Source organism: Xiphophorus couchianus, chromosome 6, assembly GCF_001444195.1.
Source record: "Xiphophorus couchianus chromosome 6, X_couchianus-1.0, whole genome shotgun sequence".
NCBI lineage: Eukaryota > Metazoa > Chordata > Actinopteri > Cyprinodontiformes > Poeciliidae > Xiphophorus > Xiphophorus couchianus.
The window spans coordinates 25552529-25567933 of NC_040233.1; the positions used below are offsets into that span (position 1 = coordinate 25552529).

Genomic DNA, 15405 nt, shown 5'->3' on the forward strand with positions numbered 1-15405 from the left:
GAGGATTTAACACTGGAACTGGAAAACATTTTAAACATCCAAAATAAATGAACAAAACGGCAATAAAATTGTCCTTCCAAAAACGGGCCGGTTAAGACCAAAACACCAGACTGAAGACTTTTGCCATCCAGTTTTTGGTAGAAAGAAATGGATAAAAGAAAAAAGCAAACTGTGCAAATGGAAATTGAGCTTGTTTTAATTTATCACTGAATTATTCCTCATTGTAAAAGGTCTAAGTTCAAGGCAGCTTGAGCAATGTAAGGTTACCACTTTCTGCATCAAGGAACAACGCAGCACATAACTCGCAGGTCTCAAACTCCAGTCCTTGAGGGTCAGTGTCCTGCAGTTTTTAGATGTGCCACAGGAACAAAACACTAGAATGAAATGGCTTCATCACCTCCTTGTGTAGATCAGTTCTCCAGAGCCCTGCTAATGACCTAATTATTCTATACAGGTGTGGTGCAGCAGAGGCACATCTAAACGTTGCAGGACAGTGGTCCTTGAGGACTGGAGTTTAACACCCCTGACATAACTGAACATCAACTGTACTTTTTTGTTTGCTCTCAAGATAAAAGCAGAACCAGTTGGTGGAGTGTTTTGCTGGTTCTGAGTTTTTATTTGGCTTTAATTTTACTAAACCTGTTCTCTCACACACACACAGCCTTTCTGTAAGGAAGCAGAATCTCAGCTTCTGAGTTTGAAGCTTCAGCACCAACTTCCTAACACAACTTCCACCCTGCTAAATAGATAAAGTGGGATGTTGGGAAATATGATGTAAAACATCCGTCATACAGAAACTAAAACACCACCCATTACTCTGTTTAAAGCAACGCTGCTTTAACCCCTTAATGTCCAAATTTATATTAAATTTTACACCCCCCAAAAAATAAATTACATGTACTAGTGCTTATCATCCAAGAATTTTGTTCTCAACCCATGCTGTGACGGGGGTGAGGAATAGGAATAATATATATATAGACACACACACTCACACACACACACACACACTTTTGTTGCCAGTGTCTCAAATACAGCTAAATACTGAAAAATCCCTTTATTGTGCTGTAACAGAAGCTTTTATCATGATAAAAACAAATACTGTATTAGAATATGTATTTATGCAAATACTGATGAATAAATTATTTACTTATTTTGTATATTTTTATAATCCTTTGATTCAAAGTTGCGTAGCCAAAATACACAGAATTTACTATTCTACAAATGACATTAGATGAAACTTGCTTGTATTGGCGAAGCAAAGCAGCAATTTTCTGCTGCAGTCATTTCAGAGGTTTGGAACAGGCAACCCTTGTTTTGACATGGGAAGGTTAAAAATGCATCAGTATTAAATTAGCCACTATGCCGTCTGACTGGAAAACCTTTATTTCCTTGGGAGAAATAATTTACTGAACTTTAGCGCCCGGTTGAACTGCAAGATAGAGTAAAAATTAAACTTCTTAAATGCTTAAATGTAGCAGAATAAAAACTTTAGAGCAATTTTTAACCAAATGTGAGAAAAGTGCTTTACAAAAGGTCAAAATACATTCAAAAATCTAGAATCGTCAGTATAAACAGTATAACAGTATAAATGTGCAATAATTCCTAGAAGCTAAACTAGAAGAGAAGCAAGATTTTGGTTTTTGCACAGACTAATCTCAGGGGTTTTCATTTTGTTTGGCATTTGAGAAAGTGTACTTGTATTTTCTATGAATCACATTCAGTCTTCCAAAAAGCTGAAGCTTCACAGATTAAAATAAATTGAGAAAATCAAAAGGTTTTAAAGTGACTGGAGTTTGAGCAATAATCAAAGCTTAGAAGTAGCAACAAAAAGGATTCCTGTTCTACATATTAAATGGACCAATTCTCAATAAAAACCCTAATAAACGCAGTCTGAAACGCTGCACATGTGTAACATCTGCAGTCACAGCTGGATTGTCCCATCTAAGCTCTCTGGTTTAGTTAAGTGAGTAAAGCCCCATTACGTTGGAGTAAACCCTTTAAGGATTATCGGTTCTGATCCGAGCTCAGTTAATGAGCATGCTCAACCAGCACGCACAGACACAACAACAAAAAAACTGACCATTCAGACTCCATCTCTGATTTACCAGCATTTAAAACCCACACTAGAAAAAAAGACTGTTTTATTTTATTAGGATACACAGGTCAGAATTATTTTACACAATTTATAATGAAAAACTGTTGGTCAAGTAGTTTCACATCAGGAAGTAGCAAAGCCTGACAAACCGGTATTAATGTTGGCCATTTTTTAAAGCATCAGTAACGGTCCGATAAGTACGACTCAGCCGATAATGTTTATTTGCGATTGCGTTTCGAGACAGATGGGCGACCATATATTTGGTAAAGCAACAGTGCAGTAATGCGACGCAAAATTGGGTGGTGGTCATCGTCACTGTTAAAATATCGGCCTAAATTTTCATATCATACTGTAACGTTACCATATAGAAACGTATAATACATCAAATTATGCTGTTTTTAACAGCCAACAACATAAAACCATGTTAAAGGATCTGATATACACTAAATAGTAGGATTGAGACCAACGAAACGGAAGAATGTTTGTACTGGACTCAAATAGGTGAATCCATGTGCTGCTTGGTTTAATGGGCCAAAAATAATGGCCGTTCTCTGTTCTAGGTACGTAACTTTATGAACAATTTGCTCACAGCCTCCCCTCTGTTCTCTGCTATGCTACAGCTAGTCCTGCACACCAGAGCCTGCCATGAATGCTAAGGCTAACTAGCATAGCCACTGATTATGGCGGATTAGCAGTTTTCCTGCAATGCCAAGGTGCTTAGCAGCACGTACACTAGCCTGATTGATAGCGCTTTGACCCTCTCCTTTGCTCTATCTATTTCTAAACAGAGCGGCTCATTTCTGCAGATGGCAGTAGGAACACTGGGAGGCAGCGGAGACAGATTTTTTTCACAGATCTGTCTCATGACAGTTTTAATAAATGCATAAATATTTTTGCTAAGGTCAAATAGTGATGCTTTAAACGGTGTGCTGCTGTGAGACGGCTATGTTCTTCTGCAAATGCGTTACCTTTAGGGTTAAATGTTCAGACGTCTGACTGTGGTTGAATTCAGTAGTATGAACAACCAAAACCGGATCTCAGCAATAATAATGGTAATAATTTAAAAGGGACTTGACCTTTTGACCTGCGGTGTGAACGTAGCCAAGGTGCATCAATGTACATGCTGCCCGGTGATGCAGAACAGTAGGAATTCGGTTTTAATGCAGCTGATTAGCAGGAAGAAATCTGAGCTTTCAGTATTTAATCACAGATCAGAGTCAAACGAGACAAAATTAGTTGGTTCCAATCTCTGGGCAATAGGAACAGCTGGCTAAGGTATTTAGCCAGCTGTATGGATTTCCGTCATTTTTGATTCCCACACCAGATTTAGATCCTTAGTGAAGGAAACGCTAAATAAAACTTAGCAAGACTAATGTGGACATCACAGGGAAAGGGAGGAGAGGAGAGACAAAAAGACTGAGAAAAACATGTTTTCTGCTGTAACATCCATGCTCATGCTATTGCATAACTTTAATATTCCCATCCTAATTCCCTCCAGTCGACACCCAACCCATCAGCTTCTTCCTCTCCTAATTTCATAAACCCAAACCCACCGGCAGCCAAACCTCATCAAAAAACATGTTTGTTTACTTTCCGTCTGTGGGCCGATGATAAATACACTGAGGTGTATCAGCTCGCCAACAGTCCTGCTGTCTCACACGCAGGAGTTCAAATATAGCTCCTAAAATGAGCGCCATCAATCACCACCAGAAATGCTGAGCAAGCCAACGCCGCCATCCCCCTTTGAGTCTCTTCCACAGGGAGAGTAAACCGCTCCTCAGTTGGGTGGGGGGGGGGAATAATGCTTGAGCACAGAAACTGTTCAAGGCACTGAGCAGGAATGAAAGCTTTCATTTAAGCTATGGATGAAAGATGAATGAAAATGGCCGACAGTTTGAATGAATAGCAGATACTTTGGACAGGTGATCCACCCCTTCCCAGTGAGGTCACGCAGCGAGGAGCTGGGAGCCAGCCAGCATGTTTCTGTGTTTGGCAGCGAGGCAAACACAGCAGACGCCCGTGGGTTTCCCAGCAGGCCTGCAGACGCTGACCTCACTCTCAACCTAACGTAAATACAAGACAAAGTGGCTGACCCAAAACAAACAGGCCGCACGTGCTGCTGCTGGGAACCCAGCGCCGCAAAACAACACGCCGCCTGGAAGCTACAAACGCACACGTGGTTCCACCACAACGCCGGCCCAGAAAGGGAGAGGAGGGTTTATGGAAACTGATTCAACGATACGCGGACGATAAAAGCTTTCTATTGGCTGAGAAACAGGAAGTGTGCAGACCACTTAACACCAAGTCGGTTAGGAGACGCAAGTAACTAGAACAACCTCAAAACCAAACAATAAAAGACCTCAGGACGAGCAAGAGACAAACTCAAAATAATAATAAAAGGTTCAAATGAAATGGATTAAGACCAAAATGTTTCGACCCGCCTGGTTAATTTTACTATAAACATCACTGAATGAGAGAAATAGATCTGTCATGATAACTTTTGATGAACGATAAATTGTCCAGGACATTGCGATAAACGATAATATTGTTGTTTTGAGCATTTTCAACTACGACAACAGTAATGGGATAACGATGCAAGAAACATTCTCAGAGACCAATAAACCTTAAATTTCTGATAAACAATTAACCCTGGAACATGGAATTTTAAATATCCAAAACAAAATAAAACAAATAAAATTAACTATGAAATCTCTAAATGAAATTGTCCTTCAAACATAAATTAAATTTTTTTTTAAAATGGCTCGAGACCAAAGCACCAGACTGTAGACTTTTGTCATTCAATTTTGGTAGAAAGAGAGAAAAGAAAAACCGATAATGCAAATGGAAACTGAGCTTGTTTTAAATGATCATGCGATTAATTGCTTAATGCAACAGGGCTACTCAGGACAACTTAAAGACAAACTCAAAAAAAAAAAAATCTTTAAATAAAACAGTTTAGTTTTGCAAGGGGTTAATTCTACGTTAAACATTTAGCTGAATCAGACCAAGGAATAATGCTTAAAAAAATAGAACCACAAGCTCAAATGAACCCGTTTGATATTTAACCAAAAATACCAACTCATCTTTTCTGAAAAGAAAACTGCACTTCCATTTTTCTTGTTCCAGGGTTTTAATGCATCTTTTTCTCCCAGATATGTAAATTTTCAACCAATTTTGTTTCATTTGAACGCCAGATATCAATATAAAGTTGCAGAGATAACCGTCAGGTGATGAAGATTTGTAAATACTTAAGCTGCAAACAGCAGGACAAAATAGTGCAGACAGTAAGCAAAACAGAAAGGCCAACATTTTCAACTTCAACCGAGGACGTTTTTACTTGTAATAACTGCACAGTGTTTTCTGTTATAGTCTTGTACAGTATATTACTACTACTACTATTGTTGTTACAACATTGTTTTTACAACCAAGAACTTGTTTTTTGTTAACCTTTACACCTGATGCTGCTGCTACACCTAAATTTTTCCTTTGGCTGCTTCTATTCTGTTAACTGGGAATCTTTTTAATAGAGATAAATGGAGAAAGAAAAACAAGAAATCACCCGTGGGAGTAGGACAATCAAGTGTAGGACAAAAAGAACAAATATTATTCTTATCCAGATTTGAAAAACATCCAGACTTTTAAAGACTTTGAAACACTTTAACATAAAACAAATAGTCCGTAGATTGCTCAGATTTACACATTTCCCCGACTGTTTTTAATAAGTTTTTAGATATTTCAGGACAAGTTATTTACTTTGAAAATGGTTGTATTTGTTTTGTCTTCTCAATGTTCCAATCAACGTGAACCAAAACAAAGAATATTAAAACTGATTTTTGAGACATCTGAACGGATTCCATCCAGCTAATATTTCTAATTTTGATTACCGGTATTTTAAATCAGCACCAGGTGACTTTCCCATCTACCATTTTGTAGCTACTGCTTTTTTTTTACTCTTGGTGTTTAGATGATTGGGATGTATTATTTATATAATAATAAGCACACATCTCTCAGAATTTACCTGTACATTGTTAAGTGTTAATATTACACACATTTCCATTGATTTTGGTTCTGATACATCCTGATGCCGACTGATAAAATGACCGATAAGGACCGCAGTCTGATTGTAGATGTTCACTTTAACCACAAAACAAGTATAAAGGCAAGTCTAAGAAATTAATTTAGTTGAATCTGGAGCAACAATCTCTCATATTACAAGTTAACTAGTTCAAAGAGAAATTAAAAACAAGAAGGTCTTCAAAAAACTACAAATAATGTAACCCATGTCTAATTTGAGTCCTGTTGTGGCCACTTACTGCAATAATTTGTTATAAAAAAAACCTCAACTATCAAGAAAAAATAAAATGATGTTTAAATAGAGGGATTTTTATTTTTTCTTTATGGGTGTAAAATTAAGGGATGAGGGCTGCATCATATAGGAAAACATGTTATAATAATTCAATGATTAATTCAATGATTAATCAATTACCATGTTTACGTTCCAAAATAAGACTGAATGAAACTTCTGCTTTGCTTTCACTAGTGAATATAGTAATTGTCGTTTTATTTTTTTAATTTACATTTGTAAGGTTCTGACTGCAAGCAATAATGGATTTGTAGCGAAAAGGAATGAAATCTTTACGTGATTGTCATTACAGTACAAGAGTAAATATTGGGAAGAAAAACTAAAAACTCTTGTTTTAGCAAATTTGCACATCAACGAGAAAACTTTATAAACAAAGTAAAATCTAAATGTCAAACTTAAAAAAAAAAAATTCTGTCTGAGTAAATTGAATAGGGAAAAAAGGTGGAAACTCAAAAAATATTTTTTTTCCTCTATGTATGAAAATAAAAACAGAACTATGTATCCCATCCAAAACAAATATCCAGGGTAATCTGAAGTAGGAACAACTACTACAATTCAAAGCACATTCTTAATAAAATCTGACACAGAAATTAATTAGCTGCTCCCAAATTATTATGTTAATAGATTTGTTACACAATCAGATGTTCCAGCTGAAAAGCGCAGAGTTTTGTAAGTGACAGGTACTCTCCCTACACACTGTCCTGATGTCCTCCGGAGGGCCACATGTCACCCGTGTGCCCGCCTTCTGTGCCATCTGGCACACTGAACCCCTGACACCAAACACAGGCTCCAAAGGAGAAAAAAGAATGCACTGGACTGAAATAAGTGTATGATGCAGCCCAATTTTCTCAGCATTTTAAGGAAAAGTGTGGCAAAGTAGAGAAATGTCCTGAATTAAAAAAATATTTAAGAAAAATGCACCTCATCCACACAAAAATGAATCCAAAACATTTCCCCAACTAAATACAAAAGCACAGCTTCCCAGTAAAACTAGCTTGTCCTCCCAGTGACTTGTAGTGCAAACACATTGAAGAGAAATCCCTTCTTGTGAATGAGATACACATATCTGACAGCTGCACATGCTTGGTGACACCTCCTAATGTATTTACCGTTCAAACAAGAGCTGAAACATCACACAGAAAGCAAAAAACAACAACATGGACGTCAACAACAAGACATAGCAATTCTGATCAAATCATTCCAGCTCACTAATGTTAACCTGCATTCTACTAAAATAAGAAAATAAACAATTCTGATCTCAACAGTCTTCTTTTGCTAACACACGGCAGCATTGTTGACATTTCTGCAAACTGATCTGAGAGCAGCAGCGCCCCCTTGCCTCAGCGCTCTGCTATTACGCCAACACAAGGGCCCCCTTCCTCACGCAAGACACAAAATGTCGGCATTGCTCAAGTCACATGACCCCCTTTGTACTCAGAAACCCATCTCATGCATAAATAAACCGGTAAAACACGGCAATTTTAGCAAATACAGACTCCTTGTGTTTTAATTTCCCCAAAACATCCGTCCATGTCTAGCGAACGAGCCGTTAACTGCTCCAAACCGTCGTGTTTCTCCTGAGAAAATTGGCGGCCATTTTGTGAAAGCTTGCGCAGGAAAAAAAGAGGGGCGCCTCTGATCGCTTAAAAATAAAACAAAGCTCAAAACTTCACATTTTCAAACCGTTAAAACATTACCGATTCCTCTTCTTTCTCCATCCCCGTCGGCATCTGCGGCACAGCCCGGTTAATGGATGCATATTCGTGTAGGTCGGGTAAATCCTCACAACGGAAGACGGGTAGTGGCTTGGAAGCGTCCAGCGCCCGTGCCCGAAACGACAATTTACTCATTTTTTCACAATTCCAGATGCAATATAAATCTATCCGATCTCCTAATGTTCACAACGGCACCGAGTGGAGCTTTCATTGATGTTTCTGTGCGGTTAGTCTCTAACGTTCGGAAGGTTCTAGCTTGTATTTAGGGCGTCGCCAGCGGAGCTGGGGGAAGGCCCGGATCTCGGTCGCTCTCTCTCGGACTGTTTTTTTCCGACGCTCCGCTCCCTATCGGTGGTTCAGTGCGCCATGGACAACATGGCGGACATTTAAAAACTCTTTTGCTCTGTTTCGCTCGGAGCGGTCCAACCCCCAGTTCGTGGACCGACCATTCCCACACGGTCCCGAGCGCTTGCGCGTTGCCGGGGTTGGGGGAAGGGGGTATTTGTTGCAAATCAACTCCGCTCCACACATCCACATCAATTATTGAAATAAACATTAGACATGGCCGAAATACGTAGTATGATACGGAATAATGAAAATAAATAAAAAACGATTCAATTTATTTTCAAAAATAGGATAAAACGCTAGAAAAATATTAAATATAGTCTAAATGAAACTTTTAGATTACAAAAAAAATTACCAGCAGAAAATATAAAATATAAAAAGCGTACAATAAAACAAAAAATATGTAATAAAGAAATGGCCAAGATGGAAGAGACGTAAACATAAAAAAGTTAAACCATTTTATATGAACATAAAAAAGTAAATGCATGGTCGAAACGTAAAAAACAAATATCTAAAGATATATAAAAGTCATAAATAAATACCACAGTAAACTCACAAACCACAAAAACTACTAATATACGTATGTATGAACAAAACATGTAAATAAAATACCAGGTTTAAAAAAGTGGCACAACTGACCGAATATTCCAAACCAATCCAACTAATATGAACAATAAATAATTAAAAAATGAAAAACAACACAGTTGTGTAAGTGATCGTTCAATTATTATAAAAACAAATTCAGGTTTCTGTATCACTTCTAGAAATAATTCCTCTTTGTTTTGCACTTTTATTCTCAATTCCTTACATTTAGATATATTAATTCCTCCTATCAGTATACAGTTAAAATAATTTATACATGATAAAACTACTCATAATACTTAATATTTTATTCAACCCATATTTCAAAGTTATGCAATGCAGTAATTTTGAGCAAAACTAAATCAACTCCACCTAGAAAATAAGGCTGTTTATTGCTTTTTTAATTTTATTTGGTGTGAAAACAAGAAAAACATGACTAACTACCATCCCACCCATTGAACACCAAGGATGCAGTCGTTGCTGGATGAGCAGGAAAAACTGTTCAGTTCCACTGAACCTCATCAGCAGTGATGCCACAACTAACTGGCACATAAAAAAGAGTCACAGCGTGCACAATGCTGCCTCCGTCTGGAAGAACAGGGACATGCATGTGCACAAAACACAACATGGATCAAGTTTTAAGAGTATTTGCTTCGAAAAAGATGCCCTACTTCATTTGGTAATATTCCTAAAATTCACAGAATAATATTAAATTTCCACTAAAGCGCCTTACCTGTTGATGCTGTGGTCATCCTGGGTCCAAGCAGAGAATAAAGGTTTTTATTTTCATTCTTAAACCCATAACTTCCACAAAGATGATCTGGAAACAAACAGAAGAGCTGAAATTTTAAAATCTGAAAGCAAATAAAAGAAAAGTCAGGACAAAACTGATGGAGAAAATTAGGTTTAGCAGAAGTTTGCTCATGTAAGGCTGCCGATAAGACGGATCTGCACACCAGCTGATGGTGATTGTTGGGCTTGTGCAAGCACACCTGGTGCTGCTCAGGTGTAGAAATAAAAGAAATAACTTAATTTTACCAATAGTCAGATTGCCCAGAGTAAAGCTACATAGTTACAGGGATGAAACGATTAATCGAATTAATCCTGATGAATCAATTACTGAAATATTTGTCAACTATTTTAGTGAAAAATTAACTGCTAACTCCTGTACAAAAGGCAATTTAGGCCAAATATTTGAATTTTGCATTTAAGACTAGAATAAACTTCTTTATCTGTAAATATGTTTATCCCGGAACTCCTTAAGTGGCAGTTGTAGATTCACCTGATTAAATTATGTAAATAAAATAAAAACCCCAATTAGACACCCTTTTCTATTCAATTATTATTTGGTTAATCCAACAAATAATTGATAAATAATCTCTACGCTGTATTGATGCAAAGTCAAGCAAAAAGAGTTATGTTAAAAGTATTTTACCTGCAAATGATTAGGCAAGAAAATTTATATCTTTTTATAAAAGTCTTAAGTGGTTTAGTGAAAATTCAGCAGAATATGGCTACTTTCATCCGATTAATTGATTAAACAGAATAGTTGATAGATTAATCAATTAAAATAATCATTAGCGGCTGTCCTACACAGCTTGTCAGCAAATTATTAATTCAATCGTAAATGAAACCAGCAGGAGTTTGACACTTTTTATTCAAACCTGCTGCATGATGCAAAAATATTCCCACCTATTATAAGACAAAGTTTCTTAAAAGTTATTTTGTGTCTGCAGAAGTTTCTCAGCTGGAAAATACATTTCTAACCCAGAAAGTGAGACAGCTGCTTCTCTTTTCCCAGCACGTCTGAAGTTTTAAATGTTCGCCAGAAAACATGATAATTAAATGAATAGCAGAGATGAATCTCTCAATAAAACACCAGATGCATCGCATAGACCACATGTTGCAAATCAGCCTCTCGGTGTCTTTGGAAATACTCCTTAAAAATAATTGTTTATTAGCATATGGACAGGATGCAGATGATGGGAGTTTCTGTTGCTATTCTGCTTGCTTCTCCAAGATCAAACTAATTTAATCCAGATTAGGGCTGGACGATATGGCTAAAAAACTTATAATACAAGCGTTTCATACCAGTCAATGTTCATGGGTATAGATCAGATTTTAGTTTTAAATTTCTGAGATACAACCAGACTGTTGGTGTGATTTTTCTTCTTTTGTCCAGTTTTCACTGGACGCTGTTTTTTTGTTGTTTTTTTAGGCAGTAATGAGACACAGTGGAGAAACCTGAAACTGCTACTGCGCAAGTTACTCAACAGGTTGTTGCTAGGTAACCACAGAATGACTGAGTTGCTAGGTAACCAAAGAATGAGTGAGTAAGTTGATTCCACCAACCTAGTTTAGCTAGCTGTTAAGAGGTTGAGCAGATAAAGTCTTTCCTCTGCCTACATCTCCCAGAATGCTGTGTGGCTCTGAATCAACATTCAGTGAATTTTCTACATTCTAAATATTCTCAGATGCATTATCTACTCTATTGATATTGATCACATGACTACCGCTATTGATTTATTGTCCAGCCATAATCCAGATCGAGTAGTCTTCAAATGAAATCAAATTAATCTAAGAACAACTGCCTTTGGCCACATAACAAATTACAACAATAATTCAAATGTTAAAAAAAACAATTGCAAACGCATTACAAGGCAAAAAAAAATTAAAATAAAAACCATAATTAGGAAGCCCAACAAATTCAACTTTCATACTGTATTAATGCTAAATTCCTGTGTTCAGAACTGGGAAATCCTGACATTCCAGTCAGAAAAATCTACTTTAAGTGGACTTTCCAAGGGAAAAGTGGGAGCAACTTGGCTTTACATTTCAATATGGCCGCCCCTTAAATCAACAGTAGAAAGATGAAGTGAAAACGTGTTTATTTTACAACATAAACATGTAAGGGTGTATTTTAAATCAATGTTACATGTTCCGCCTGCAGCTTCAAACTGGACAAATTAAACAAAAGTGTTTGTTTATGGAAAGTAACGCTTAAAATGATTCTAAGAACTATTGTAAACAATGTTTATGGGCGTCGCAATGTTGAAATTCAAACTTCTTAACTAGAAAGCTCAGAGTTTCCACTTCCTGAGTAACAGGAACGCAGCATGAAAGCCGTCAAGTAAAAATTTATTTTTAAGAAGAAAAACTTAAAAACACTAAAGTCTGTCTCGAACACATGAAGGTCAATATGAATGTCAGAGGTTTGCTGTGGCTTTTTCTTCAACAGCCTTACAGCTAACTGCTGCATTCAAAATGAAGCCTGGATGACTTATAGCTTCCATCAGTTTCTAAGTGACCAGCATGAGGAATAATGGGTGCAATTTGGAGGTGTGCATGCTTCATTTTAGCTCATAGGCCTGTAGATATTTCAGTATACAGGAGGCTTGGTTTGTGGCAGGATATAAATGCATCACAGCATTGACAACTTCTGACTTTTAAAACGCATTTTAGGATTCTTTTAATTAATTTTTTTTAAATTCACTTAATGGAAACAATTTTGCAAAAATTCTCATTTTTCATCAAATAATTTTGGCACTAGGATGAGGTTGTTTTTTTGAGCAAATTGAAATTGGTTTATTTTGCAAAACTGAATTGGAAACATTTTTCACATCACATGAGTCACATGATCATCAACCAGATGTGATTACTGGCAAAAACCACGAAGAAGAAGACAGGAAGTAGTCAAAAGTTGATGGTACAGCATGTTTGTTTTTTTAATGTCTTATCGTGTGAACAAATTTACTGACGTCTGATTTAAAATCTGAGTTGCGAAACTGTTTTTTTGACAAAGTATCTTCAGTCAGAGGCTTCTTCAATCTGCTGTAATACAGACTGCTAGAGGAGATCCTTTCTGCCATCAGCTTCTACAACTCTTTGAATTTATTACAAAATATTCAGTTAAATTTCTTCAGTTTAAAACGATTAAAGTTAGTCATTTTAGCTGAATGACAGAACTGTTCCAAATAAATTTTTCTAAATTTCACCAAAGGTTGTATGTTATTCACAATATTTCAGCTAAACCTGCCACAATAAGTAATAAAATAATTAATTGCATGATAAATTAAAATAAATGTAATAATGTCCAGTTGTATGATTTATTGTTTTTCTCTTTTGTCTCTTTTTGCCAAAAACTGGATGATGAAAGTCTTCAGTCTGACTAGCACTTTTTTAAAAGGATAATTTTGTTTACAGAGACTTCATAATTAATTTTATTTCTGTTTTGCTCATTGATTTTGAATATTTAAAATCTCTCCCAGCTCCTGTGCTAAATGTTCATTAGAATTTAAAGTTTATTGATCTTTGAGATTGTGTTCTTACCATTATTATTATTATATTACTTTAAAATGCTCTGAAAATAACAATATTATTGTTAATCGCAATAACTTCTGGGACAATTTATCATCCAGCAAAATCTGTTATTGTGACAGGGCTAATTTCAGCTCTTAAAATGTTTTACCTGTCTGAATTCTCATGTGATTTTGGTGTCTTTTGATGCCATCAGATGTTTTAAATGAAACGGTGTATAAACATTTGAAATGTTTATGATTGAAGACATTATTTTGGAGTGAAAACAGAGCTTGCACGCTTCCAGCTGACACACACAAGTGCAATGTGGGTGGGGTTTGTCCCACAATAGGGAAAGAGTTCAGAAAATCACAGGAAAGACCTGGAAAACTCAGCTTTTCAGCTCTGCTAAATGAGCAGATGTCTTCAGTTCTGGTCGGTTTTGGGGTTTTGTTTAAATTAACGGTGACATTTAAAGATGCAGATGTGGAGCCAGATTGATCCTCCACCTGTTTTCATGAAGATGGGTTTGTGTTGGTTAGATAATATTTGCAGTGAATGATCCAGGCCGAGCAGTTCCAGGGCAGACCACAGGGATAGCCTGGCACTGTTCAGTCACACACCCAAAGCTGCATATGATCCAGCAGAAAAATGTTCCAGATTATCCTGCCATCAGCATAAAAGCTCCTCAAAAGAAGATGGTGTAATAAAAAAAAACAGACATCCTTTAACTGTCTCCTTCAACTGAGGTTTACTCATGAAAAATCTAACAAATCAAATTACATTCGGATATATATTATTATTTCAATATGTATTTATACATTTTTAAAATATCTGGATCCATCTTTTGGGGTTTTGGTGGCTTTAGGAACCGAAAAACTGAGTATGGACTTGCAGTTTTACTGTTGAATTGCATCCAGCTGACCAGCCAGGAATTTGATTGCGTGTATGAAATCATCTGATGCCAGAAAACACACTAATCACGACGGGCCTCTTTATTTTGGCCATCAGAGTTAAAAACATGGCAGGAAAATACTCACCGAATGGATCTGTGTGGAAACGTGGAAGCCTTCGGGACAGATGGGGAAAATTTCTGCAAGTTTAACCAGAAGAAGAAGAAAAACCCGAGGGAGAGACGACAGAGAACACGACGCAAGCGAGCCACAGAGGGAGTTAACGTCAACGTTAGCCACCGCTGGTTCTACTTAGTTTCACGAACAGAACCAACCGGTGAGAAGCGGCCGGTTCCCGTTCAACATCCGGGCCGTCCAACGGCGCCTTTCAGTCGGTAAAAGTCCGTATTTTCCTTCCGTTGGTCGAAACTAGGGAGCTGGAAAGCAAAGTGCTACTGTTGGGGGTTAACAACTTTGCTGTGAAACACGCCATCTGATTGGCTAGCCGAAGCCACCAATCACCTGTAGAGAGGCTCCACAGGGGCTGAAACGAAACGTGATTGGCTGGCGCAGACACGAAATACAACGGAGATCCGGAACGCACGTTAACGTCGCCGCCATATTGCGAGGGGCATTTTTTCAGAAAAGTTCTTTATGAAGGTAAAGATAATGATGTTCGAAATAAAAATCTTTTAACGAATAAAATTTTACCGTCATTATTTATATACTTTTATTAATTATAATAAATTATGAATAATTGGCAAATATTTCTTTAAATATGACAGGTTATTTTTGGAAAAAAATATTTCTATAATTTTTTATTACCATACTTTTTGTTTTTACTATTTTAGGAAATATTACTACTATTACTTTAGTAAAAAGTCTACATACCCACTTTAAGTAATGTCACTGAACAAGCAGTGATATTTTAAACAAAAATGATATTTTAATTTATTTGATTTAGTCTCTTTCAATATCCCACGTTTCAAACTTAAGGCCCGGGGGCCAAATCTGGCCCACTGTAGCTTTTTACATGGCCCTGTAATCTAGACAACCTTCAACATAAGAGTTGTGTTATTAAATATTATTTTATCAATCAAATCAAACCAGTTTTTA

General features: G+C 36.8%; 1 protein-coding gene across 2 annotated transcripts in view; it reads right to left on the reverse strand.

The window, feature by feature from the left end:
- The window catches only part of epc1b (enhancer of polycomb 1b), a 37841-nt gene extending 23060 nt beyond the window's left edge, over positions 1-14781 (reverse strand). The window contains exons 1-2 of one of the 2 annotated variants that reach the window (XM_028021032.1): positions 14437-14781; positions 9834-9920 (exon numbers count right to left, since the gene is read on the reverse strand). Coding sequence is in view for 1 of the 2 variants with exons in the window: in XM_028021031.1 (XP_027876832.1) it covers positions 8156-8308 (153 nt within the window). In the remaining variant the exon portion in view is untranslated. Of the gene's footprint in view, positions 1-8155; positions 8633-9833; positions 9921-14436 lie in introns of those variants that run through there. The other variant, XM_028021031.1, reaches the window with a different exon arrangement.
- Positions 14782-15405: the final 624 nt, after the last annotated feature.